The sequence below is a fragment of the Gorilla gorilla genome, chromosome 12 (genome assembly GCF_029281585.2).
Source record: "Gorilla gorilla gorilla isolate KB3781 chromosome 12, NHGRI_mGorGor1-v2.1_pri, whole genome shotgun sequence".
Taxonomy (NCBI): Eukaryota; Metazoa; Chordata; class Mammalia; order Primates; family Hominidae; genus Gorilla; species Gorilla gorilla.
Genome location: NC_073236.2, coordinates 76,953,515 through 76,980,165, shown reverse-complemented (window position 1 = coordinate 76,980,165; position 26,651 = coordinate 76,953,515). Strand labels below are relative to the sequence as shown.

Genomic DNA, 26,651 nt, shown 5'->3' with positions numbered 1-26,651 from the left:
TGTTATTCACGGGACAACATACGCATAACAATACGTGATCTATACAGTGTTGCAATTACTACTTTACACAAACTGATATCTATTGGATCAGTTAAGAATTAGAAAAGGCTGGGCGCGGTGGCTTATGCCTGTAATCCCGGCATTCTGGGAGACTGAGGCAGGCGAATCACCTGAGGTCGGGAGTTCAAGACCAGCCTGACCAACACGGAGAAACACCCGTCTCTACTAAAAATACAAAATTAGCTGGGTGCGGTGGCACATGCCTGTAATCTCAGCTACTTGGGAGGTTGAGGCAGGAGAATCGCTTGAACCCAGGAGGCGGAGGTTGCAGTGAGCTGAACTGGCACCATTGCACTCCAGCCTGGGCAATAAGAGCGAAACTCCACCTCAAAAAAAAAAAAAAAAAAAGAAAAATGTTAATTTTACCTTCATTTATTTCTCCTTTGGTGCTCTTCCTTTCTTTACATAGATTTTACTTTCTAACCTGTTATTTTTTTCTTCTCTCTAGAGAACTTCTTTTAACATTTCTTGCAAAGCAGATCTACTGGCAACAAAATATCTCAATTTTTGTTTGTCTGAGAAAGTCTTTATTTCTCCTTGACTTTTGAAGAATAAGTTCACAGGGTACAGAATTCTAGGTTGGTAGGCTTTTTCTCTTAAAACTTTAAAATATTTCACTCCACACTTGTTTGTATGGTTTTTGAGAAGTGGGAAGTAGTTACTATATTTGTTTATCTATAGATAAGGTGTTTATTTCCTCTGGCTTCTTTCTAGATATGCCAAACTGGACAATGAGGCTCAACCCTGTAATCCCAGCACTTTGGGAGGCTGAAGTGGGAGATCACTTGGGGCCAGGCGTTTATTCCAACCTGGCTGACAAAGTGAGACCCTATCTCTAAAAAAAAAAATAGGAAAAGTAAATTATATGCCTAGGTGTAGGTTTTTTGGCCTTTATCCTGATTACATGAGAAAATTCACCACAGAAAATTATAAATATATGGAGAGGTACAAAAAAGAAACCCTTAAAACTTTACCAACTTGTTGATACCACTGTACATATTTTGAGATTTTTCTCTAGTCTTTTAAAAATAGTTCACATGATACCACTTATAAAAATCTAATTTTTTAAACTTAACATTAGAACTTTGTAAACCTAAATTTTAGAAGTTGTGTATCATTCTGTAATATGGTTCTACCACAAATTTACATAACCATTCCCTATTATTAAACATGTATGTCCCTTTGAGTTTGTCACTCTTAGAAAGGGTGGTACAGTGAATATCTTTATGTTGAACGTATTTTTGGTATTTCTGAGTTTTGTACAGGACAGCAAAAGAAAAGTATAGCATTAAAAGAAAAGATGATCTCCCTTACAGAATCACGGAAGATGAAACCGAGATGTGTGTGAGACTAGAGAAAGGGAGACATGTCCAGAGGCTTTAGCCTAGTGTGCTCACAGATGATGAGGCTTGCTTGAATTTAGGGAGAAGTGACAGTAGAGATGGGAAGAAGAGTCCAGATTCTGGAGAGATTTAGCAGTTAGAGCCAACTTGTTTTGATGAGTCTTGAGATTGAGAGGCTTGATGGTGGTATAATTCACTAAGATGAGAAACTAAGAGGAGAAACAGCTTAAGGAGTGGAGATGAGTTCAGTTTGGCTATGTTGAGTTCGTAATGTGGGTAAAATGAACAATGGGCACTTGGGTGCTTAGATCAGGAGCTCAGGAATAGGTCTGTCTAGTCCTGAAGATTTAGGAGTCATTATCAGCACATGCATTCAAGTCCAGGCCGTGGAAGATGTAATACTTGGGTACCAGGTCTTATTTAAACTAACAGATTATTATATTTCTCTCAGAACATCTAATGGAAGCTAAGTTTAAGATCTGCTAGTTTTGTTTCTTGTTTAAGGTTAAATAAACAACTGCATAAAATAGTATGACTAAACTTTTTGTTGCTTTCTTTTGGGAACAGGGGAAGGGATTCATATAAACTGCCCTTAGCAACTTTGTAGTCAACTTGAGGTTAGGGTTGCTTTAATAATTTTTTTTTGTTTTCAATTTGGACATTCTACAACCCATTTAGACCTTTGACCTAAATACTTTAAGTTGTATTTTAATGTATACCTGTAGTTTCCTTCTAAGAAGGTTGAGGATTTTTATTTGGATTTTTTAAGACAAAAGCTAGAATTATTCTAAAATCAATATAATTTTTACAATGTTTATGAGTATGTATCTGAACCAATTTTTAATGTTGATTCTTTCTCTTTTACATTTGTGCTACCAAACTCTCTTCCATCCGACCATCTAAGTTGGTTATTTTAGCTGATATGGTTTCTAATTAAGTCTTTTTGGTTGAGAGAGCTTCCTGTGGCATGTCTGCTTCAGCATTTAATTGCTCCATGGTCTCCAAATTAAATTTTATAGTATTCCATTTTGGTCTGCTGATGAAGCAGAGATGTTTTCAGCATGGCCTGAGAAATGTGGTACTTGTGACAGCTTGGAGGACCAGCATCACAGTTTTGAAAAGTAAGAACTGTTTAACTTATAGATTGTCTTTTTATCATTTCACAGTAAAATTTAAAGTGTTATCACAGAGTTAAATGAGAGAATGCCAGGCCCATAATAGGCTCTTATTAATTATTTATAGAATAATGCAGAAATCATTAGTCTTGATAGTATAGTATGTCAAATTATTTTGTTTCAGAAAGAGTGAAGTCTTGAGAGTTTTTAGGTTGAAGTTGAATGAAAAGTACCCACAAACAAATTTTATAACCGTTAGGTACAGCATAAGGTGTTCTTGCATTGGGGTGACAAGTTGGATTAAAAAGCTTCTAAGGTCTCTTCTAATGATTTTGATTCTTGAGTCAGTAGAGAAAGTGGATATTTACAAAAATAATTGGGTGTGTGAATTCTTTACATTTTGAAATAATTCACATAATCATGAGACAGAGGACAAGTTCTGATCCACTGAGACTTTTAAGTCCAGTGCTGTGGTTTGAATGTATCCCCCAAAGTTCTTGTGTTGGAAATGTAATCCCCAATGCAACAGTGTTGAGAGGTGGGACCTTTAAGAGGTGATTAGATCATGAGGGCTCTACCCTCATGAATGGATTAATATTATTATGGGAGTGGGTTCTTTATTGTGAGAGTGAGTTTGTTATAAAAATGAGTTTAGCCCCCTCTTTCTCTTGCTCTCATGCTCACTTTCGCTTTTCGCAAGCTCTCTTGCCCTTCCACCTTTCACTTTGCAATAATGCAGCAAGAAACCCCTCACCAGATGCTGGCTTCTTGAGTTGGTGTTTTTAGGGTCTAGAACTGTGAGCCAAATAAGTTTCTATTCTTAATAAATTACCCACTCTCTGATACTCTTGTTACAGCAGCAAAAAAATGGACTAAGACAGAAAATTGGTACTGAGAAATGAGATTGTTGCTATAACAAAAATACTTGAAAATGTGAAAGTGGTTTTGGAGCTTGGTGAAAGGTAGAGGCTGGAAGAATTTGGTGAAGCAGGCTAAAAAATGCCTAGATTCCTATGAATAGAGCATTGAGAGTAGTTTTGGTGAGGGCTCGGGAGAATACAAGAGCTGTAGGGAGAGCCTAGCTCTTTTTAGAGGTTATTTTAGTTGTGATTAGGATGCCAGTAGAAATACGGACAATAAAGGCTATTCTGGGGAGGTCTCAGAGGGAAATGAGGAAGAAGGTATTGGGTACTGGAATAAAGACCATCCTTATTATGAAGTTGCAAAGAATTTGGCTAAATTATGTCTATGTCCAAGGGCTTTATGGAAGGTAAAATTTAAGAGTAATGAACTAGGATATCTGGCAGAAGAAGTAACTAAGCAAAATATTCGAGGAGATGCATCGGGACTTTTCACTGTGTGTAGTGAGATGTGAGTGGAGAGAAATTATTTAAAGACAGAATTTATAATTAAAAGGAAAGCAGAACACAAAAAGTTGGAAGATTCATAGCCTGGCCATTTGAAGAGTGAAAAGGCATCTTTAGGAGAGCAAACTAAGAGTTTAGCTAAGCAACCACTTACTAAGGAGATTAGTACATTTGCTAAAGAGAGTACAACTAGAAGGGAGCCAGGTGCTATTCATCAAGATAATGAGAGAATAACCCCACAAGCAGTTTGATATTCCAGGCTGCCTGTCCCATCACAGGCTCAGAGCTCTAGGAGGGCAGAATGACTTCAGGGGATGGGCCTGGGGTGGCCTTAACAGGCTTACTGCCCAGGGCCACCTCAGTATTCTGTTTCCTGAATTCCAGCTCAGTGATTTTTAGCCACCCCAGCCATGGCTGTGGTTCAAGCAGGCCAAGGTACTGCTTGTGCTGCATCTCTGCAGGACTCAATCGGTAGGCCTTAGTGGCATCCATGTGATGTTAAGTCTGCAGGCCTGTAAGAATGCAAGAACTTTGGGGGCGTGGATACCTCTACCTAGATTTCAAGGGATGTCATGGATAGCCTGGGGGCCCAGGAAGAAACTTGTTCCAGAGGTGAAGCCACCACAGAGAGTCCCCACTAGGGCAGTGTCTGGTGGAGCCATGGGAGCAAGGTTACAGCAGAGTCCTCACCAAGGTGATACTTACTGGACTGTGGGGGTGAGGCCACCTGAGATACGCCAAAACTGTGAGCTACCACTGTGCAACTCAAGCCTGGGAAAGCTGCAGGCGTGAAACTCCAACACATGAGAGCTGCTGGGTGGACTGAGTCCAGCAAAGCCATAGGGGCAGGGTTGCCTGAGGCCTGTCCCTATGGCTTTGCTTATGTGCCCCAGTGTGCCTAGGATGTGGAATGTGGAGCCAAAAGCGATCATTCTTTAGCTTTAGGACTTAATGTTGTTTTCCTTGTTGGGTTTTAGACTCTCTGGGAACTAGTTACTCCTTTCTTCTTGCCTATTTCTCTCTTTTGAAATGGGAATGTCTATCCTGCATCTGTCCCACCATTGTATTTTGGAGGTAGATGACTTGTTTAATTTCACAGGTTCACATCTGGAGAGGAATTTGCCTTATAGTGAATCGTGCCTTGAGTCTCACCAATATCTGCTTTAGATGAGACTCTAGACTTTGGACTTTTGAATTAGTGCTGGAACCGGTTAAGACTTTGGGGTTATTGGGATGGAATGAATGTATTTTGCATGTGAGAAAGACATGAATTTTGGGGGCTGTGGTGGAATGCTGTGGTTTGAATGTGTCCCCCAAAGTTTGTGTGTTGGAAAAGTAATCCCCGGTGCAACAGTGTTGAGAGGTGGGAACTGTATGAGGTGAATAGATCTTGAGTCCTCTGCCTTTATGAATGCATTAATTTCATCATCTTGAGAGCATGTTCTTTATTGGGAGAGTGGGTTTGTTATAAAAGCAAGTTTGGTCCCTTATTGCCTGCTCTCTTGTCCTTTGGCATTCTGCCATGGGATGACACAGCAAGAAGATTCTCACAAGATGCTGGCCCCTTGACATTGAACTTTCTGCCCTCCAGAGCTGTGAGAAATAAATTTCTTTTCTTTGTAAATTACCCAGTCTCTGGTATTCTGTTATAGTAGCACAAAATAGATTAACACAGCCAGCACTAATCTACTCACATATTCTTAGAATGCCAATCAGAATTATGGTTGCCCATCACTTCATTTTGTGGTACCGTGATTCAGTAGTACTCAGAACAGAACTTAAGAGTTCTGATGGATAAGGGCATGAACAGAATCAGGCACTAGACTGAGACTCTAGAAGGGTCTGGTGCTGCAAGCAGTGATTTATTATCAGGTACTTACTATTGGCCTATGGTGATGTTAAGGCATAGCTTCTAAACAGACAAAACAGCAAAGGCATGACGTGTTGCACTGGTAATCACAGGTCCACATCTAGAGAATTCCAATAAAATAAATTTGAAACAATACTACATTAAAGACTTCAGGTCAAAGTGAGACAGGTGAACTTTGTTGTGATGTTTATAAAAATGCTCAGTTCTGTTCTTATCAAATTTAAATGAAGAATTCTGCTTTTGGAAATGTGATGGGCTAGATAGCATGAATAATCCATATTGGAAAATAGCTAAAAATAGGTACAATATGAAAAAAATCTTTTAAAATGCATCCCTGAAATGGCACTTATAAAAGCAATCCAAGGACATAAAACAATAATAGTAATAACTGAAAGGGGAAGTCCAGAAGATAAGGGTTCATCATAGCTTTCCCACTGAAGGTTTCTGCTGAACCTATGATTTACTGCTTTTACCTCTCCATGGAGATGTAGAAAAAGTCTAGCATCTCCCATTTCTCCAAGGTGGAAGCTCTAATAAGACCCCCTTGTTGCATAAAGCTAAGACCCCAGATTTGTACTATCACTGTAAGGATGAAGAAGAAATAAACTCACTGCATAGAAATGAATGAGGAAATCTGCCACTTCTATTCTTAGCATTAGTTGGTCAAGGCAGTATCACCCTTGAAAATTTATAACCAGGAGCTAGCCCTCACATGGGTTTCATTTAAGACTGTTCTTGATGTTGTGGTAAAATTATTAATTTCATTACATGTCAACACTAGAGTATTAGTCTTTTTAATATGCTGTGTGACAAAATGAAAAGTATGCATAAAGAAATTATGCTGCATTGCAAAGGACAAAGTTTTTCAAGAAAAAGCACTTGTCCAATTACTTGAGCTTTAAACTAAAGTAGCCACTTTTTTCCTGGAACACCACTTTTTACTTGAAAAAACTAACTGTGGTTATTCACCCTTGGGTATTTGGCAAATGTTTTATTGAAACTGACCAAAGTGAGCCTGCCACTTAAAGGTAGGCAATTGAAATTATATGTCAATGACAAAATTTGAGCTTTCAATTGAAAATTAGAGACCTTGAAATTGATAGTTTCCCAGTGCTTGAAGATTTTTCTGATGGAATAGGTGAAGATATAAACAAATATGATTTTTTGGAGGTATTATATACTGCAGTGTGTCAATATCTGCATAATTCAGAGAATCAATATTTTTCAAATGACTATAATGTTGCAAAGTCATGCCTGGATAAATGATTCATTCAGTATGCATGATAGAGCAATGGATTTTAATGTAACAGTTTAAGAAGTTCATTGATAAAGTTTCAGGCTCTATATTACCATTAGCCTTTAAGAAACTACTACTTGTTGAGTTTCGGTATAAAATCAAATACGAAGACTTGAAATTATCTGAAAAGAATAATTAAAATACTCCCATACTTTTCCAGCTACATATCTGTGTGATACTTGATTTTTTTCTTCATATACTTCAACCAAAACAATCTGTATTACACAGATTGAATATAGGACTAGAGCTGTCTGTCAAACCAGACTTTAAAGAGACTTTAGAGAGAGATAAAGACATTGAAGAGATTTACAAAAATGTAAAATAGAGACACTCTTCTTATTAAATTATTTTCTATAGAAAGTATATTCTTCATAAAACATGTTAATATATGAACTTGTTATTTTTAAATGAATGAAATGTTTTCTAGATTTTTAGCTTTTAATAGAGTAAATATTGATAGATACAACCCACATAAACAGAAGCTCTTTGGAGTTCTCAAATAAAGTGTATAAAGGGTCTTAAGACAAAAACCCTTGAGAACTGTTAGTCTAAACTCTCCAGGAAAAGCCAGTGATTATCAGACTGGATTAAAATTGTTTTTGGATATATGCTGTTTACAGGAGACAGTTCTAAAATAAGAGGAGGTTAAATGTCAGAAAGAGGAAGAGGAGCCTGTAAAGAAGACTGTGGCTTCTGTTAGGGGATAATCTGTGTATGGAGTTGTCATGGATTTAGCTAGTTTTAAGACGTGGCTCTATTCTCTCCTGACTCTCCTAATTCTATAATGTTTCTGGCATCTGATTTGCCCACAGTGCTTTTGGAATAGCTTTCCAAGGTATTACTGAAGTGGCTCACTGCCTTCCTTCCTTTTTCCCCCCACATAAACCAAATGAAGGAATACCTATTTTGCTCCATTTCTCCACACACCCAGGGTCCCTTCTACCTGTTTATCCCCTTTCTGGCTTGGAGAAACCTCTGCCCAGCTGTGCAAATGGAAACAGACTGTACAGTTCTTGTTACCTCTCATCTTTTTCTCGTGTTTAGGAGAGGTATTATAAAGGAATGTGCAAAAAATCTTGAACAGAAGAAACTAATGATGTAAAGGTACTTCAAAGTGTTGTAAGTCCTAGAATTACACTTCATTCACTTAAGAAGTATTTATTGAGTAGTGGCTACATGCTATGGCTCTAGGGCTAGGATACAGTGGTGAGCAAGTAAACAGTATTTGCATATTTGCTCATGTAAGCTAAGGAGAAAAAGTAAAGGGGAATATGAAATGTGTATTGGGAGTGTGGTTGAAATTTTAGGTAAGGTGGGCAGAGAAGGCCTCTCTGGGAAAGTGAGTTTTAGTAAAAGACTTGAAGGAAGTGGGCGAGCTAGCCATATAATATCTATGAGAAGAACATTCCTAGTAATGGAAATAGCAAGTGCAGAGGCTCTAAGGGAGATGCATACCTGGTGCATTGGAGAAAGTAAGGAGGCCAGTATATTGGGGCAGAAAAAAAGATGGAACAATAGCATAGTAGATAAGATCAAAGAGCAAAGTCAGGAAGGCCTGGTGATACAGGGCCTGTCGGTCCAGTAAGGGCTTTTTGGCTTTTACTGTGGGGCAATTGAAGGCTTTTGAGTAGAGGAATGAGATCATCTGGCTTTATCAGGATCATCATAGTTTCTGTGTTCAGAATAATTGCAAGGCAAAGGCAGGAGCAGCAAGATTAGTTTAAAGGGTATTAATCCAGTTGAAATGAAATACAGTATCAAGTAAATATACAGTGTGCTCAAAATTGTGTGAGAGTGTGTGTGTGTTCAGAGGGAGGGGTGGTAAATTGAAAAAAGAGGTTTATTATAAGGTTTGTTACTTGGAATTTTGCCCAGATTATGAGCAGCTCCTCAACTCTCTCACTTATTTGTTCCTTGATTCATGCACTTTAGTAAAATATTCCATGATCTCACATTTGAAAATTTCTATTCCTACTTTCCTTATCACATAGAAAATATCATAATTCGGTGATACAAGTGATTTTACATAAAAATGCTCCTGTCATAAAAGTGGACAGCAGTATATACACAGCAGTTAAATATTTTTTAAGTACCCCTGGAACATTTGTGAAAAATACAGGTGTACCATTAAAAAAACTTTTTAAATAGTATGCCTGTATAGGGCACTAACATGAGTGGAGCTTGCAGGCTGGAAGTTGCTCTGGTTAAGTCAGTGAGTGAGTGGTGAGTGTACAGTAGTGTCTTAGGCCTTCACATTCACTCACCACTCACTCACTGACTTAACCAGAGCAACTTCCAGTCTGCAAGCTCCATTCATGTTAGTGCCCTATACAGACATACCATTTAAAAAGTTTTTTAAATGGTACACCTGTATTTTTACTGCACCTTTTCCAAGTTTAGGTATGTTTAGATGCACAAAACCTACCATTGTGTTAGGATTGCCTAAAGTATTCAGTACAGTAACATGCTGTACAGGTTTGTAGCCTCAGAGCAATAGGCTATACCACATAGCTTAGGTGTGTAGTAGGCTGTACCACCTAGAGTTGTGAAAGTACACTCTTTGATGTTTACAGAATGATGCATTTCTCAGAACGTATCCCTGTCATTAAAGGATGCATGACTGTATAGCCTTAGCTGCTTATATCAGCAAAGAAGAACTGCTCAAAATTCAGGAGTTAGAACAGAATATACCCAAGGAAAGTGGGAGGAAGGAAATGATAAAGATGGCAGAAACTATTGAAATAGAAAACATTGACTAGAAAGAATCACAAAATCACAAGTTGTTGATTTGGAAAGTCTAATGAAATAACCAATTTATAGCAAGAATCATTTGGGAACAAAAGAGAAAAGGCACAAATAAATAGTATTGGTAATGAAAAATGTACAAGACCATATATTTTGCAGAGATCAATGTAATAAAAAGATATATTAAATTATTGTACTTTAGTACATTTCAAATCTTAGATGAGATGGATAAATTCCTGGGTGGGGAGAAAATATTTAAACTCACTTAGGGAGTCTTTAAGTCTTTCAGAGAATGGGAAAGGATGCCGCAGCTCATTTTATGAGGCTAACGTAACCAGGGAGCGTAAAAGAAAGGAAAATCATAGGCCTATATGCTCCATGAATATACAGAAATCCCATGCAAAACATTAGGCCTCCAAAGCCAGAAATATATTTTAATATAAAGAAGTACATCACGACCTGGTTGGCTATCTCCAAGGAATGTGGAGTTGCTTTAATTTTGGAAAAATCTATTAATTTACCTCATAAGAGATTAAAGTTTAACAAAAAATCTAAAGAATGTGGGAAAATGGGAAACTCTTAGAAAGTACAAACTAATACAGCCTTTTTGGAATACAATTTGGTATTTTCCGATAAAGGTGAACATGTACATATCCTATGACCTGGCTATTCCCATCCTAGAAATAGTTCCCAGATAAATTACTGCACATGTGTGCCAGGATATAGGTGTAAAAATATTTGTAACAACTTTGTTAATAATTCCAAACCTGCAGCTGGGCACAGTGGCTCATGCCTGTAATCCCAACACTGAGAGGCTGAGGCAAGCAGATCACCTGAGGTTGGGAGTTTGAGACTAGCCTGGCCAACATGGTGAAACCCCGTCTTTACTAAAAATACAAAAATTAACTAGGCGTGGTGGTGCACACCTGTAATCCCAGCTACTTGGGAGACTGAGGAAGGAGAATTGCTTGAACCCAGGAGGTGGAGGTTGCAGTGAGCTGAGATTGTGCCATTGCACTCCAGCCTGGGTGACAGAGCGAGACTCCATCTCAAAAAAAACAAAAAAACGAACCCGCAACAACCCATATGTCCATCAACAATAAAATGGATAGATAAATCGTAGAAATTCATGTAATTGAATATTAGGAGCGATGAAATTTAATGAACCACAGATGTACATGTCAGCACAGATGAACATTAAGAACATGATGTTGAGGCTGGGCGTGGTGGCTCATGCCTATAATCCCAGCACTTTGGGAGGCCGAAGCAGGCAGATCACCTGAGGTCAGGAGTTTGAGACCAGCCTGGCCAACATGGTGAAACCCCATCTCTACTAAAAATACAAAAATTAGCCGGGCATGGTGGCAGGTGCCTGTAATCCCAGCTACTCTGGAGGCTGAGGCAGGGGAATCACTTGAGCCCAGGAGGCAGATGTTGCAGTGAACTGAGATCGTGTCATGCACTCTAGCCTGGGCAACAAGAGTGAAACTCTTGTCTCCAAAAAAAAAAAAAAAAAGAACAACAAAAAAAAAAGAACATGATGTTGAAGATAAGAAACAAATTTTTAAAATGGTAATTTTATTTCTTTATATAAAAGTAAAAAGACTCACAAAACTGTACAATATAAATCTTTTTTCACTTTTTAGTTGTGGTAACTATATATAACAAAATTTATCATTTCAGACATCTTTAAGTGTACAATTCAGTGCCATTGAGTACATTCACAATGTTGTATAACCATCACCACTGTCCATTTCCAGAACTTTTTCATCATCCCAAGTAGAAACTATCTGTACCCATTAAAAACTCCCCATTCAACCTTTTCCCCAGCACCTGGTAACCGCTATTCTGCTTTCTATTTGCCTATTCCTCATATAAGTAGAATCATATAATATTTGTCCTTTTGTGTTTGTTTTTTTCCACTTAACCATAATGTCATCAAGGTTCATCAATATTGTTGCATATGTCAAAATGTCCTTTTTAAGGCTGAATAGCATTCCATTATGTGTGTGTGTGTGTATAATATATATATATGCACATTTAGTTGATCCATTCATCAGCAGGATATTTTCAAAAAGTGAAGGGAAAGAGTAATAAAAAATTTAGAATACTGTTTCCTTCTGGAGGAAGGAATGGAAAGGATACAATTTGGGAGGGGACATGCAGCTTGTAAGGTACTGGCAATGTTCTGTTTCTCAAGCTGGGTGGTGAGTATAGGATATTCATTTTATTATTCTTATGTTTTAAGCTTTATTATGTATATTTCATAATTTTAAAATTCAAATATTAATTCCATTAGTTTAATTTTTAGTGTCTTGTAAGAGACCTGATAAAGTATTTGTATATGACAGAATCTTATAGAACAGTCTATGTAATAAAGCCCTGAAAAATTATAAAAATCTAAGTAAGTTTCTGTGCCTTTACCTCTAGTCCTCTTGCATGGGAGAAAGGATTACATTTCTATCATGTGGTTTATTTAATAAAATATTGTAATAAAGTCAGCCAAATATTTTAATAGGAGAGGCATTACATTAATTTTACTAATTGTGGGGTTCATAAAGATGAAAAAGCATACAATGAACTATTATTCTGTAAGGAAACTAACTTGAATAATTTGGACAAGAAATGTCCTCTCCATCTTCTTAGAATATGAATTAAAGCCAGGTGTGGTAGCTCATGCCTGTAATCCTAGCACTTTGGGAGGTTGAGGTAGGAGGATCGCTTGAACCCAGGAGTTCAAGACTAGCCTGAGCAACATAGTGAGATCCCATTCAACAAAAAATAAAAAGTGAACTAGATGTGGGTGGTGTAGTCCCAGCTACTTGGGAAGCTGAGGTAGGAGGATCGCTTGAGCCCTGTAGGTTGAGGTGGCAGTGAGCTGTTTTTGCACCACTGCACTCTATCCTGGGTGACAGAGTGAGACCCTGTCTCAAAAAAGCAACAACAGCAACAACATCAAAAGAATATGAACTAACAGTTATGCCATTGAACTACATTGCTTGCTACCATTATGTTTTATACCGTGTTCTTAGTTTTAGGGAGGAAAAAGTGGTGAAATTATCTAAATGCTTTTTTTAAGTATAATTTTTTATTTTTTATTTTTGTGGATACATAGGTGTATATGTTTCTGGGGTACATGAGATGTTTTGATATAGGAATGCAATGCGTAATAGTCACATCATGGAAAATGTGTTGTCTTTCCCCTCAAGCATTTATCCTTTGTGTTACAAACAATCCAATTCTTTCTCTTATTTTTAAATGTACAGTTAAATTATTACTGACTATAGTCACCCTGTTATGTTATCAAATACTAGGTCTTATTCATTCATTCTGACCAAAAGCTTTTTTTAACGATGTTTAAAAATATTTATAAAGAAGTCCTGAGTCTCAGACTATGTTTATTCATTTTTATAATCAGTTCATTTCTTATTAGAAAAATTGTAAGGTCTTTCCCCCTTTATGCTCATGTACAGAGAAGACATTTATTCACCTGTTGCTTGCATTGTTACTACTTGAATAGCAATGAGAGTCCATAGAGGTGGAGAACTCATTTTAGGTTTGGCTTGAACCTAGTGGGGGTCCATGCATAAATTTTAATTATGTAACTACACTATTTTAAAGTAAACATTCTGCATTGAATTGTGCAGTTATCTATGTTTTCTCCTTTCAAGATTGGTGACCCTGGATGGACTATTTATTAGTGTAATGAACCAGGTTAAATTGTCCATAAAAATTAGTAAACACTGTTTATTGAGTGCTGACTATATGCTAAATACTCTAATTATTTTCATGTGTTATTGCAAGAATTTCTCTAGGACATATTTATAGGATGAGAATTGTTGAGTTGTTAAGATTTGCATGTATTCAACTTTACGAGGTAATGTCAGATTGTTTTTCAAAGTGGCTGTATCAGTTGAAACTCTCCAGCAGTATAAGAGAGTTTGCATTGTTTCACATTCTTATCAACACTTGGTAATGTTCAACTTTACAAAGTATTTGCCAATCTGAAAGTGTGAAACTGAGGCTTAGATACATGAAGAAATCTGCCAAAGATTAACCAATGAATAAGTGCTGGTGCTACAGTCGAATCCCGGTTTGTCTGATTCCAACTGCAATAGACTGTATTTCAAAGAAATGGAAATATATAGGCTAAGTCTTTTTATAACAATGAGAATAGTTATGAAAAATAAGTGACATTTTTAAATTTAAATAATTTTGTGTAAGAACTTAGGGGAAGTGTTTCTGAAAATGTGATTTTAGATTAACTGAATCAGAATTGCCTGGTAGTAGTGGTGTGTATGTGTGGAGGGGGGATATTACTTTTCAGTAATCAGATTCCTAGGTCCATCTTTAGGTCTACTAATTTAGGATCTCTAGGGGTGGGATTCAGGCATTAACATTTTTAATAATGTTTCTTAGTTTTGTTTTTGGTTTTTAATAAACATTGAAGTTTAAGAACCTTTGCTTTAGGGATTTTGAACTAATTTCGAAAATACTTCAGATGCACATACAAACTGATGTTTAAACATAGGCCCAGAGACAGTTATTCAGACAGACATTCAACACTCACTTTTGTATTGACTCTTATCTCCAAACTTTCATTTTCTACTAGTTCCTCTCACTCTTTTTTCTCTCATTCTTGTTCTTTTGTCCAACCCACATGTGATCTGAAGTAGTATTAGGACCCTGGCAGCAATAATAGTAATTCTCTCTAAACTCTCTCTCTCTCCCTGGCTGATCCCTAGTCCCTTTAAGAAGGACTGTAGGATCCAAAAGACATGCTTGTTTGAGTGCAATTATTTCATTCCTCTTATAGAACCGATTATAGCAATGATGTCCATCTTGGGTGGGTACAGATTTAGACTTGGTGGTTATAAAGAACAAAAATTCATGGAGTGGGGTTAGAGCTGTGAAAGATCCCCATATTTTCCCTCATTACTATTCTTCTTAAAATGTATTTTCTGAGATAGCTAATTTTAAGGAGAGAACAATGTCTGAGGTAGGTGGAGAATTACTAGGAACACCATTCAAATTCCTTTTCCCAAAAGGGAGCCATTATATCAAGGACATAGTACATTAAGGACTCAGACTCTAGTGAGGTCCTGTGTTAATTAGTATTGGGAATGGATATCATAGACTAAAAAGAGCTCTAGTCTACTCATCTGCCCAGACCTCAGAAAGGGCTCTTTGCATTGTTCCTAAGCAAATAATTGCTTAAGTAGTACAGCTAATTGTATTTAGAATTTGGTAGCTTTTATTACCTGTTGTTTCAAAGACACTGATTTACCAGATGCTTAAAAAACACATTTTTTTTGCCATGAACCTGAGTTCAGCAGAATAATTTTTCTACATACTTTTTATTCTAAAAAATGAAATTGGCAGAATATGATAAAAAATCTAGACTTTTGCAGAAGCATTCTTAAACTAAGTTTTCAAAATTATGCTCATTTCTAAGTTATCTTAATTTTTATAGCTTATTTGGTTATAAAATTAAATAATTATATTAAGGGATCAATGTCATACTTTGTGAAACAGATTTGTTTAACAAAAACTGAAAATATGTGACAGTTTATATGTCACGCTTTCAAAACAGAGGCTTTAAATCCTATATTATATGTAGAAATTGTTAGCTATTCTAAAGGTACAATGAGAGCTTATTTGTTCATATCAGTGTAATAAATTGATACTCTCTGATCATACTTTTTCATTTTGCTCATTGTCAGAACCTTGAACCTTAATCTTATTCTTTGATTGACAGTAGCAACCAGGGAAAGAACACTTGTATTGTTTGGTATAGTCACATCTGTTCAACTTGATTCAGTTGAGGATATTTGCATATTCTTAAGTATTTCTTCTGAGAGGGCTTAAATCCTTCTCAAGTGCTTGATGCATTTTTGAAATTCATTCATAAGGTATCTACATGCATTAATAGTTCTGTATATTATTGCTGTGCATAATCTGACAGATAAGGCCACATTTTAAAACAAGGTATTCTTTAGGGATGCTACATTACATTTTTACTTGTTTCGTTGGGTAGAAATATCAGGGTTTTTTTTAAAGGCTGTTTTAATATTTTGATTAAATTAATATATCCTTATTTTAGGCAAATTTTTCAAACATAGGAGAAATAAAGATTTATTAAATAATAGTTCAAAGGCATTAATGGTAGTTTTTCTTGTCTTGGTTTGAAAATTGAATAATTTTATGGAAAATAATTATAGAACTTGAATGGATTTCTGTTTAGCCTCCTAATTTTATAGAGAAGGTTACTGAGACTCAAATTTTCTGACTTGCTCAAGGTCACACAGCTTGAAAATTAAGGTTTAAATTTTGGTCTTAACTCCCATATCAGTATACTACAAGAAATAATGGTACATGATTTCTGATTTATGTTATTTACACATTATCCTACATCTGAAATTTTCCCTTTGCCATGGAACCTGCAGAGATTATGTCTTATTCATCATATCTCCCCAGGATTTACATGATGTCTTGTACAAAGTTAATGCACAACCATTATTTTGCTGTCCTGTTTTCATTGTTCTCCTAGGCTATTCTGTAAAGTATAGTTAAGAAACACAATAACTTTAGTAATGGAATGTTAAGTACTTCTGATAGCAAATAGGTTTCATTTTGTGTTCTATTTCTGATGAATTGGCAATAGCAATGTTGAGAATTCTGAGATCTGCTGGAGTCAGTTAGTGGTGTCTGGGCATAGGATCAGAAAGCCAACTGTTTCTTTTATGATATATGTGCTTTTATGGGAGAGAGAACTATGGACTGACACAATAAAAAAAAGGCCTGGGGAAGAAATAAGACTCAAATTACAGGATACATAGAATTCAGATGTTGTAGACAGAAAAAAAAAAAAAAGAGAATGTCACCAAGGCTGGAAGTTCTATAAGTAATCATAGGCGTTTAAAAAGGAGAAATATCATTAGGTTACATTAAATATTATCAAACCAAAGCAAATAACTGTTGAGTATTTGTTGATGCCTAGCCCTGTATTGGATCCTCTTCTCATAGTAACCCTGGAGACTTTCTGTCCTAGTTTTCATTCCTTGCTTCTCCTTTTCTGGTGTTTAGGGTTGTTCTAATCTTCTCTTGTTTCTGCCTGGGTTACCGCTTTCCAATTGCATATCTGCCTTACTTATAAATATAACAACTGTGATACAACTTCATTGTAATTTTATTTAGTTATTGTGTGATAGGAATGTAATAGGAGCAGGAAGTTTTCAATTATTATTTGATTTATTATTAAAATCGTACTTTAAAATGTTTGGCTATAAAATAACTCAAAATTACATACTTTTTTTTTTCTTTAATCTTCCAGGAATCCCCTTCTGGTCGAAGGAAAGCTCTTGCTACTAGCAGCATCAATATGAAACAGTATGCAAGCCCTATGCCAACTCAGACTGATGTCAAGTTAAAATTCAAGCCATTATCTAAAAAAGTTGTATCTGCCGCTCTTCAGTTTTCATTATCTTGCATTTTTCTGAGGGAAGGAAAAGCCACGTAAGTTTCTTTTGTCAAATAAGCTGCCTTACATTGTGTTTCAGTACACCATAGCTTTTGACGCAGTAGACTGGCAATAGTTGAACATCTTACGGCATACCAATCATTTTTGCCATTCTTTGTTTCAGAGGCCGAATTAAGGGAACTCCTTGTTACTTATAAATAGTCTCTTTTGACTCCAGAGAATGTACAATAATATAAATGTGATCACAGCTGGTTTCAAAATTTAAATTGTATATTTTAGGATATTATAAGTGTTTTATATTTCAGTGTCTTCAGTGTAGTAGTCTGTACTCTGAGGTACACACAGTTCAGTGTGTAGAACTGTTTGATGCCATTGAGACATGAGAGGAACCCAAAATGAAAAGTTTAGGATAAAAGGGATGAAATAATTAAGGGAACTCTTGCCAAATCATATTCCTTGGCTCATCCTTCCAAAAATCATGTAGGAAGGTACAGTTAGATAAGCAGTTTATTGTAATCATTTTCTTTTCAAAAATCACTTCTTAAGCACTGAGTCAGCATTGCACAGAGATTTCTAGATTCTGTTCTAGTCTCTTATAAGAGTAAAATTCTAACTTGACAAAATGAGGTAAACATACCTACAAAGGGGGGAAAAAGTAAGATTCACCCTAGTTATTGCATACAATCAAGTCGGGGTAAGTGAATGTTAACGGGTGTTGTGAAAGGGTTCGTACCCACATGGAGTGGAAGATGAAGAGACAGGAGAAATGGAAATTCTATACCTAGACTTAAAAGGTGAGGGCAAAGAGACAGCTGTGAACATTTTATCTAATCTGAATCACAGTTCTGAAAATATTTGACCTAGTGGATTGTGGTTACTATAATTGGCCACGTCTACTTGACTGATTAGACTGGATTCTGTGCGTCAGTCAAAATGAGATGTTTGACACTCATCTACATGGCAACACATGACTTGTGAGATAACAGTAAGCCTCCTCTCTGGAAAGTTGGATTCTAAGCCAGTGTGGTAGAGAGACAGTGCAGAATGGAAGCATCTTAGTCTTTTATCTCAGGACCTTAAATTATAGACTTAAATACTGAGTAATTAAAAATAAAGATCTTACCCTGAAGTTTAAGCCAAAATAAAAGGAAAGGAAACACAGGAAGAAGAGACACAAATTCAGAGAAGATCCTTTGAGGGTGGACTTCCTTCCACTGGGCAAAAGCTGTAAGTGAATCAGCACCATTCACGGGAATCTGGGTGAGAGGAAATTCAGCCAAACCAAATGTCTCAATTTGAATTGAAAAGGAATTCTTTCTGAACATCCTAAACTCCCTCTCTACCTCCTCCTTCTTTGCCTGGTTACCTTCCCCAAAGAAAAATGTTCAGGGTTAAAATGTGAGGAAATTAAAATGGTATGCAATTAAGCAAGCTAACTTTTTTTTTTTTTGAGACAGAGTCTCGCTCTGTCACCCAGGCTGGAGTGCAGTGGCACGATCTCGGCTCACTGCAACCTCCACCTCCCGGGTTCAAGTGATTCTCCTGCCTCAGCCTCCCGAGTAGCTGGGATTACAGGTGTGTACCACCACACCTGGCTAATTTTGTATATTTTTGGTAGAGACGGCATTTCACCATGTTGGCCAGGCTGGTCTTCAACTATTGACCTCAAGTGATCCGCCCACGTTGGCCTCCCAAAGTGCTGGGATTACAGGTGTGAGCCACTGCGCCCAGCCAGCAAGTTAATATTTTAAGAATGACATTTTGAAATTGTCTCCTGTTGATAAGAGAACAATTTGTAAGATATTCACGTAAGGTAATAACTTTTTTGCTCATGCAAACTTTGTGTCACTAAATTTATTTTAAAAAGGGGAAATGACTTTGTTAACTCTAAGGCTTATATGAGATAAGATGCAAAGAATTTTTTAAGACCAGTTTAGTCTGTAAAGCCATACTATATTTAGAAGATAACGGCGTATTAAGCATTACTTTACAAAGAAACAGTATCTTAATTTGGCTTTCTGAATTTGGGGGAAGTATAGCAAAGTAAAAATTAATTTGTAAATAATAGATATATATTTCATTCACTAGTTTATTTGAAATTTAAGGTGAAAATAATACATGATGAAAATATAAATGATTTGACTTTGAGTACTTAATGTAAACTTTATAAATTTGTACTTAAAATACTTAAAACATTTTTTAAAAGTTCAGATTTATCAAATACATGGTATTTAACTTACAATCATCCAAGGTAGTTTTTTTTTATCTTGTAGCTCTTAAAAAGGTTAGACTTTGTTTTTAAAGTGCTTTTCCTGCTACAATAGTTTCTTAACTTTTGGGCGGTTATGGCCCTGTTGGAAAAACAATATACTTATGCAAGATTTAAGTGTAATTTACAGGGGTTTACCACTTTGTTTCCCTCTTACCCACAAACTCAAAAGCCTACATGGACTTCAGATTTAAAATCTTGTTCTAATTCCTTTGGGAAGTTTGAATATTTAAACTCTAGATCTTTTCTGATTTGCAAACTGTCTCACTGTTTTTGAAACAAGTTTTTGTTTCCAGACTTAATTCTCAGGAAACCATACTTTAATTCCATGAAGAAAGTTTTAGGCCAGGCACAGTGGTTCACACCTGTAATCCCAACACTTTGGGAGCCTGAGGTGAGACAATCACTTGAGACCAGCCTGAACAACATGGCAAGACCCCCCTCTCTACAGAAATTTTAAAAATTAGCTGGGCATTGTGCTCTACACCTGGGGTCCCAGCTACTGAGGAGGCTAAGGCGGGATGATTGCTTGAGCCCAGGAAGATGCAGTGAGTCATGTTCACACTGCTGTACTCCAGCCAGCCTGGCTTATAGAGTGAGACCCTGTCTTAAAAAAAAGAAAAAAAAAAGAAAAGAATATTTTAGTCTTCCATATATACCTACAGCACAGAATCGAACTAATTCCTAACCAGTTAAATTTTTTTTATTATGCTATTTCAATAAATAAGTGAAACAGGTGGTGTTTAGTTGCATAGGAAAGTTCTTTAGTGATGATTTCTGAGATACTGGTGCACCCGTCTCTTGAGCAGTGTACACGGTACTCAACGTGTAGTCTTTTATCCCTCACACCCCTCCCACTCTTCCACGTAAGTCTCCAAAGTCCGTTATATTACTCTTAGGCCTTTGCATCCCCATAGCTTAGCTCCCACTTATACGTGAGAACTCATATGATGTTTGGTTTTTCATTCCTGAATTACTTCACTTAGAATAATGGTCTCCAACTCCATCCAGGTTGCTGCAAATGCCATTATTTTGTTCCTTTTTAAGGCTGAGTGGTGTTCTATGTTGTGTGTGTGTGTGTGTGTGTGTATATATTATATATAATACTACTATATATACTATATAATACTACTATATATACTATATACTACTACTATATATACTACTATATATTATATATAGTAGTATTGTGTATATATAATATATAATAATATATAAATACGTAATATTTATGATTATTTATATATTTATATTATGTATATTATACATATACACTATTATATATGTTATACATATACACTATTACTCCTGCAATAGTGGCCATAATTTAAGAATAAAAAAATAGATGTTGGCATGGATGTGATGAAAAGAGAACAGTTTTACACTGCTGGTGAGAATGTAAACTGGTACAACCACTATGAAAAACAGTATGGAGATTCCTTAAAGAGTTAAAAAGTAGAACTACCATCTGATCCAGGAATCCCACTGCAGGGTATCTACCCAGAAAAAGTAAGTTATTACAGGAAAAAGACACTTGCACATGCAATGTTTATAGTGGCACAATTTGCAGTTGCAAAAATACGGAACCAGCCTAAAAGCTCATTGACCAACGAGTGGATTAAAAAAATGTGGTGCATATATATATATATACACACACACACACACACACATACACAATATGGAATACCACTATATATATAATATATATAGCTTGGATTACAGGTGCATGCCACCACGCCTGGCTAATTTTTGTGTTTTTAGTAGAGACGGGGTTTCACCATGTTGGTTAGGCTGGTCTCGAACTCCTGACCTTGTGATCACCTGCCTCGGCCTCCCAAAGTGCTGGGATTACAGGCATGAGCCACCATGCCCGGCCCATATATCTTCTTTTAAGAATTGTCTATTCATGTCTTTAGCCCACTTTTTGATGGGATTATTTCATTTTTTTCTTGTTCATTTGTTTGACTTCCTTGTAGATTTTGGGTATTAGTCCTTTGTTGGATGCATAGTTTGTGAATATTTTCTCCCACTCTGTGAGTTGTCTGTTTACTCTGCTGATGATTTCTTTTGCTGTGCAGAAGCTTTTTAGTTTGATAAGGTCCCATCTATTTGTTTTTGTTGCATTTGCTTTGGGGTTCTTGGTCATGAACTCTTTGCCAAAGCCAATGTCTAGGAGATTTTTTCCAGTGTTATCTTCTAGAATTTTTAAGTGGCTTCAGGTTTAGATTTAAGTCTTTGATCTAACCAGTTAATTTTTAATCTTATTAGCTCTTTACTAATTAAGCATGCCATTTAAAAATTAATGAATATGAGTATTTAGATTTTTCAATATTCTTGTGCAACTGATAAGAAAGACTTATTGACATACCTTATAGAAAGAAGGAATTTATTGTTTCCTTAAGAAACCATCATTTTTCTAACTGTCATTTAGTACAATGTGTTATATTTTGAATCATTGATGTAGAGACGAAGACATGCAAAGTTTGGCTAGTTTGATGAGTATGAAGCAGGCTGACATTGGCAATTTAGATGACTTCGAAGAAGATAATGAAGATGACGATGAGAACAGAGTGAACCAAGAAGAAAAGGCAGCTAAAATTACAGGTTGGTTTTATTAGCATTAAACTAAAAGTTTATCTTTTGTTGCAGAGTTCAAAAACTCATTCTCATTTCCCAGGAAAAAGCAATTCTACTTACTGGGTTTCTTTTTTTTTCTTTAAGCCTTTCTACAATAAAATATACCATTTAGTTCTCTGACAACTTTCCATGCTGTTTATAATAGATTTTAGCAGTTTGAGATCAAGTACAAGGATGGTCAAAATAACAAAAAACATTCTTGAATTATAGTACAAAGCAACCTAAATCTGGTCATACTTATTTTGTCAATGTGTGAATGAAACCTCTGTAAGTAAAGATCTGCCTGTAAAGGGTAATAGGACACAATAAGGAGATGGATTGGCCAGCTGCTTCTATTTCATATTCGTTTATTTACTTGAATTATGTGGACATTCTGTGTTTTGAATTTATATATCTTATGTATCCTGGTATTGAAGCTTCCATGCAGGTATTCCTTCAAGCTGAGTTGATCAAGCTACGAAGATGTTAAGTGGTTAGAACTTGTTTTTATTAATTGGTCAATAAATATGTATTGACAATTTGGCTATCACACTTAAGCAATTGATGTTATACTTCTATTATTGCTGTGAAAATTAAGCACAATGTACATATTCCTTTTAGTTAAATTAATTGCTCTAAATTTCTGAATTGATGTCCCTTCACTTCTATCATCTGTTTACCTCCTGGTGATTTTTTCAAATTCATTTGGGCACTTTGTCACTCATCTTTTGGTTCTGCCTCAACTCTTGCTATCATGTGGGGGATTTCCATTTACTCCATGGATCACTCATTTAACTACTCAGCTAAAAAGTTACGTGACTTCCTTGACTCTGAAGACCTTCACTTCCATTCCACAACAAGAAATCTATCATAAGGAACTGCTCAGACTTGTGTGCAAAATTAGATGTTTTTTCATGTGTACATTTTATTATTTTCTAATTTGTGATTGCAGTTTTGATTTATTGTTTGGCCCAACCATGTTTTGGAGAGTGTGTTTTACCATGTGCTTTGTTTATTTATTTCTAGTTTGTTTGCTTATTCATTCAAATAAAATTCAAAAGTCTCTTGAATTTCAAATGTTTTAAAAATATTATTGAGGTTTTTTATTTGTAGTCTAGATATATGATTTATACATTTTCTAGAAATATGTTTTTACATGTATATTCTATTTGTTGCATTCATCATTAGACTCAACTTCTCATTACAGGCATAGTTTGTTTTACTGAACTTTGCTTTATTGCACTTCACAGATTTTTTTTTTCTTTTTCTTTTTTTTTTTTTTACAAATTGAACATTTTTGGCAACCCTACATTGAGCAAGTCTATCAGCTTAGTCTGTTTAGTCTATCAGTCTTACCAACAGCATGTGCTCACTTTGTTTCTCTGTGTCTCTGTGTCATTTTGGTAACTTTTGCAATATTTCACACTTTTTCATTATTATTATATCTGTTATAGTGATCTGTGACCAATGATCTTTGATGTTACTATTGTAATTATTTTGAGGTGCCATGAATTGCACCCATGTAAGACAGCAAACTTAATCAAGTGTGTTCTGACTGATCCACCAACTAGCTGTTCCCTGGCTCTGTTCCTCTCCTTGGGCCTCCTTGTTCCCTGAGACATAACAATGTTGACATTAGGCCAGTTAATAACCCTGCAATGCCTATGGGTGTTTAAGTGAAAGGAAGAGTTGCATGTATTTTCCTTTAAATAAAAAGCTAGAAATGATTAAGTTTTGTGAGGAAGGCATGTCTAAACCAAAGATAGGCCGAATGCAGAGGCCTCTTGTGCCAAACAGTTAAACAAGTTGTGAATGCAAAGAAAAAATTCTAGAAGGAAATTAAAAGTTCTACCCCAGTGAACACATAAAAGATTTAAAAAATGCATAAAGCCTTATTGCTGATACAGAGAAAGCTTTAATGGTCTGGATAGAATATCAAACCAGCCATAGCATTCCCTTAAGCCAAAGCCTAATCCAGAGCAAGGCCCTAACTCTGTCCAATTCTGTGAAAGCTGAGAAAGGCGAGGAAGCTGCAGAAGAAAAGTTTGAAGCTAGCAGAGGTTGGTTCATAAGGTTTAAGGAAAGAACCCATGTCCATAACATGAAAGTGCAAAGTAAAGTAGTAAATGCTAATATAGAAGCCACAGCAGGTTATCCAGAAGATCTCACCAAGATCATTTGATGAAGCTGGCTACATTAAACACTGATTTTCCATGTAGACAATACAGCCTTCTATTGGAAGAAGATGCCATCTAGGAATTTCACAGCTAGAGGGACAAAGTCAACACCTGGCTTCAGAGCCTCTAAGCTTCAAACGACAAGTTAACTCTCTTGTTAGCACATCTTTTTATCGCATGGTTTACTGCATATTTTAAGACCATTGTTGAGACCTGCCATACAGAAAAAGATGCTTTCCAAAATACTACTACTCATTCCTTTTTAGTATGCTCCCTGAAAAAGCAACACCACTGCTCATTGACAGCGTACCTGGTTGCCCAAGAGCTGTGATGGAGATGTACAAAGAGATTAGTGTTGTTTCTGCAGCACATAGTTCAAGGAGTAATTTTGGCTTTTGAGTCTTATTATTTAAGAAATACATTTTATAAGGTGTAGCTGTCATAGGTAGTGATTCCTCTGATGATCTAGGCCAAGTCAATTGAAAACCTCTTGGAAAGGACTCACTGTTCTAGATGCCATTAAGAATTTTGTGATTCATGGGAGGAGGTCAAAATATCAACATCAACAGGAGTTTGGAAGACAGAAGAGGCTGATTCTGATCCTCATGGCTGACTTTGAGGGGTTCAAGACTTCAGTGGAGGAAGTAACTGCAGTTGTGGAAAAATAGCAAGAGGATCAGCATTGGAAGTGGAGCCTAAAGATGTAACTGAATTGCTGCAATCGCATGATAAAACTTGAATGGATGAGGAGTTGCTTCTCTGGATGAACAAAGAAAGTAGCTTCTTGACATGGAAACTACTTCTGGTGAAGATGCTGTGAACGTTGTTGAAATGACAACAAAGGATTTAGAATATCACATCAACTTTGATAAAGTAGTGGCAGGGTTTGAGAGGATTTATTTCAATTTAGAAAGAAGCTCTACTGTCGGTAAAATGTCAAACAGCATTGCACGCTACAGGGAAATTTTTAATGAAAGGAGAATTCAATTGATGCAGCAAACTTCGTTGTTGTCTTATTTAGGAAATGGCAACAAGTATTTTAAGGAATTATCCAGCCTTCAGCAACCACCACCCTAATTAATCAGTAGTCATCAGCATCAAGGCAGACCCACCAACACCAAAAAGATTATCACTTACTGAAGGCTCACATGATTGTTAGCATTTTTTAATTAAGGTATATATGTTGTTCTTAGACATAATGCTATTGCACACTTAATAGACTATAGTATAAACATAACTTTTATATGCACTGGGACGCCAAAAAGTTTTTGTGACTTACTTTATTGCAATATTCACTTTATTTTAGTGATCTGGAACCAGACTAGCAATATGTCTGAGATTACACTTGTACAGTTGAGGCTGGAACAGCGTGGATTGAACTGCATGGGTCCACCTATACAGTATGTTTTTTCAGCCAAACACATGGAAAATACAGTATTCACAGTATACAAAGCCTACATACATATGGAGGGCGCACTTTTCATATATGTGGGTTCGGAAGGGCCTGCTTTGGGACTTGATGTATGGATTTTGGTATAGACAGGGTTCCTGGAAGCAATCCTCCATCTCTACCAAGGGATGACTGTATATGTATCTTTTTTTATAGTTTATTTTTTAAAGACAGAAAACTTCACTGCTAAATTATTTATTCTATAAAAGTTTATTCTCTTAAAGCCTCATTATAATTTGTATCAGTTTGCCCCATTTAATGCCTTTTGCCTTGAAATTTTGCCTGTTGATATTTGTAAACAATGGTTTTTTTAGATTTTTATTTTCTTGGCATATTTGTCACTTGATTTTTAACCTATCTGTGTTATTTTAAGTGCTTCTTTTATATACAGCATTTAGTTGATTTAACTTTATAAGCTTTGCCCTTCAACTGATATACTTAAATGTATTTATATTACTTTATTTATACTTTTATTTTGGGGCTTTTCTTATTTTTTCCACCCATCCCTTACATGTTGCTTTTCTTAGATTTTCTGTATTTAAACATTTTTCATAGAGTAACTTAGAAGGTATATAACCTAGTTTTATTTTAGGCTGGTATTCTCTCTAATAAATAAATAAGCCAGACAAAAAAATGAGTAAACTTTTATTTCTCTACTTACATTAAAAATAAAGCAAAATTTATTGACTCTCTTCTTGTAGAATGAGAGATGCAGTATGATTATCTTCTTTATTTAAACCCTTCCCTCCAACACCATTGGCTATTATGTTTATTTCAATAACATTTTGCTAATTCTTTTCAATAGTATATACTGACATTTGCATTGTATTTTATAATGATGTCAGCAATAATTTTTTAAATG

General features: G+C 35.9%; 1 protein-coding gene across 40 annotated transcripts in view; it reads left to right on the top strand.

Moving 5' to 3' along the window:
* Positions 1-26,651, top strand: part of EHBP1 (EH domain binding protein 1) — a 370,582-nt gene that overhangs the window by 134,283 nt on the left and 209,648 nt on the right. For 39 of the 40 annotated variants that reach the window (XM_055377993.2, XM_019021230.4, XM_063696160.1 and 36 more), the window contains 2 exons: positions 17,131-17,312; positions 22,011-22,150. In XM_055377993.2, coding sequence (XP_055233968.1) covers positions 17,179-17,312; positions 22,011-22,150 — 274 coding nt within the window. In that variant the 5' untranslated portion in view covers positions 17,131-17,178. Of the gene's footprint in view, positions 1-17,130; positions 17,313-18,282; positions 18,505-22,010; positions 22,151-26,651 lie in introns of those variants that run through there. The other variant, XM_055377995.2, reaches the window with a different exon arrangement.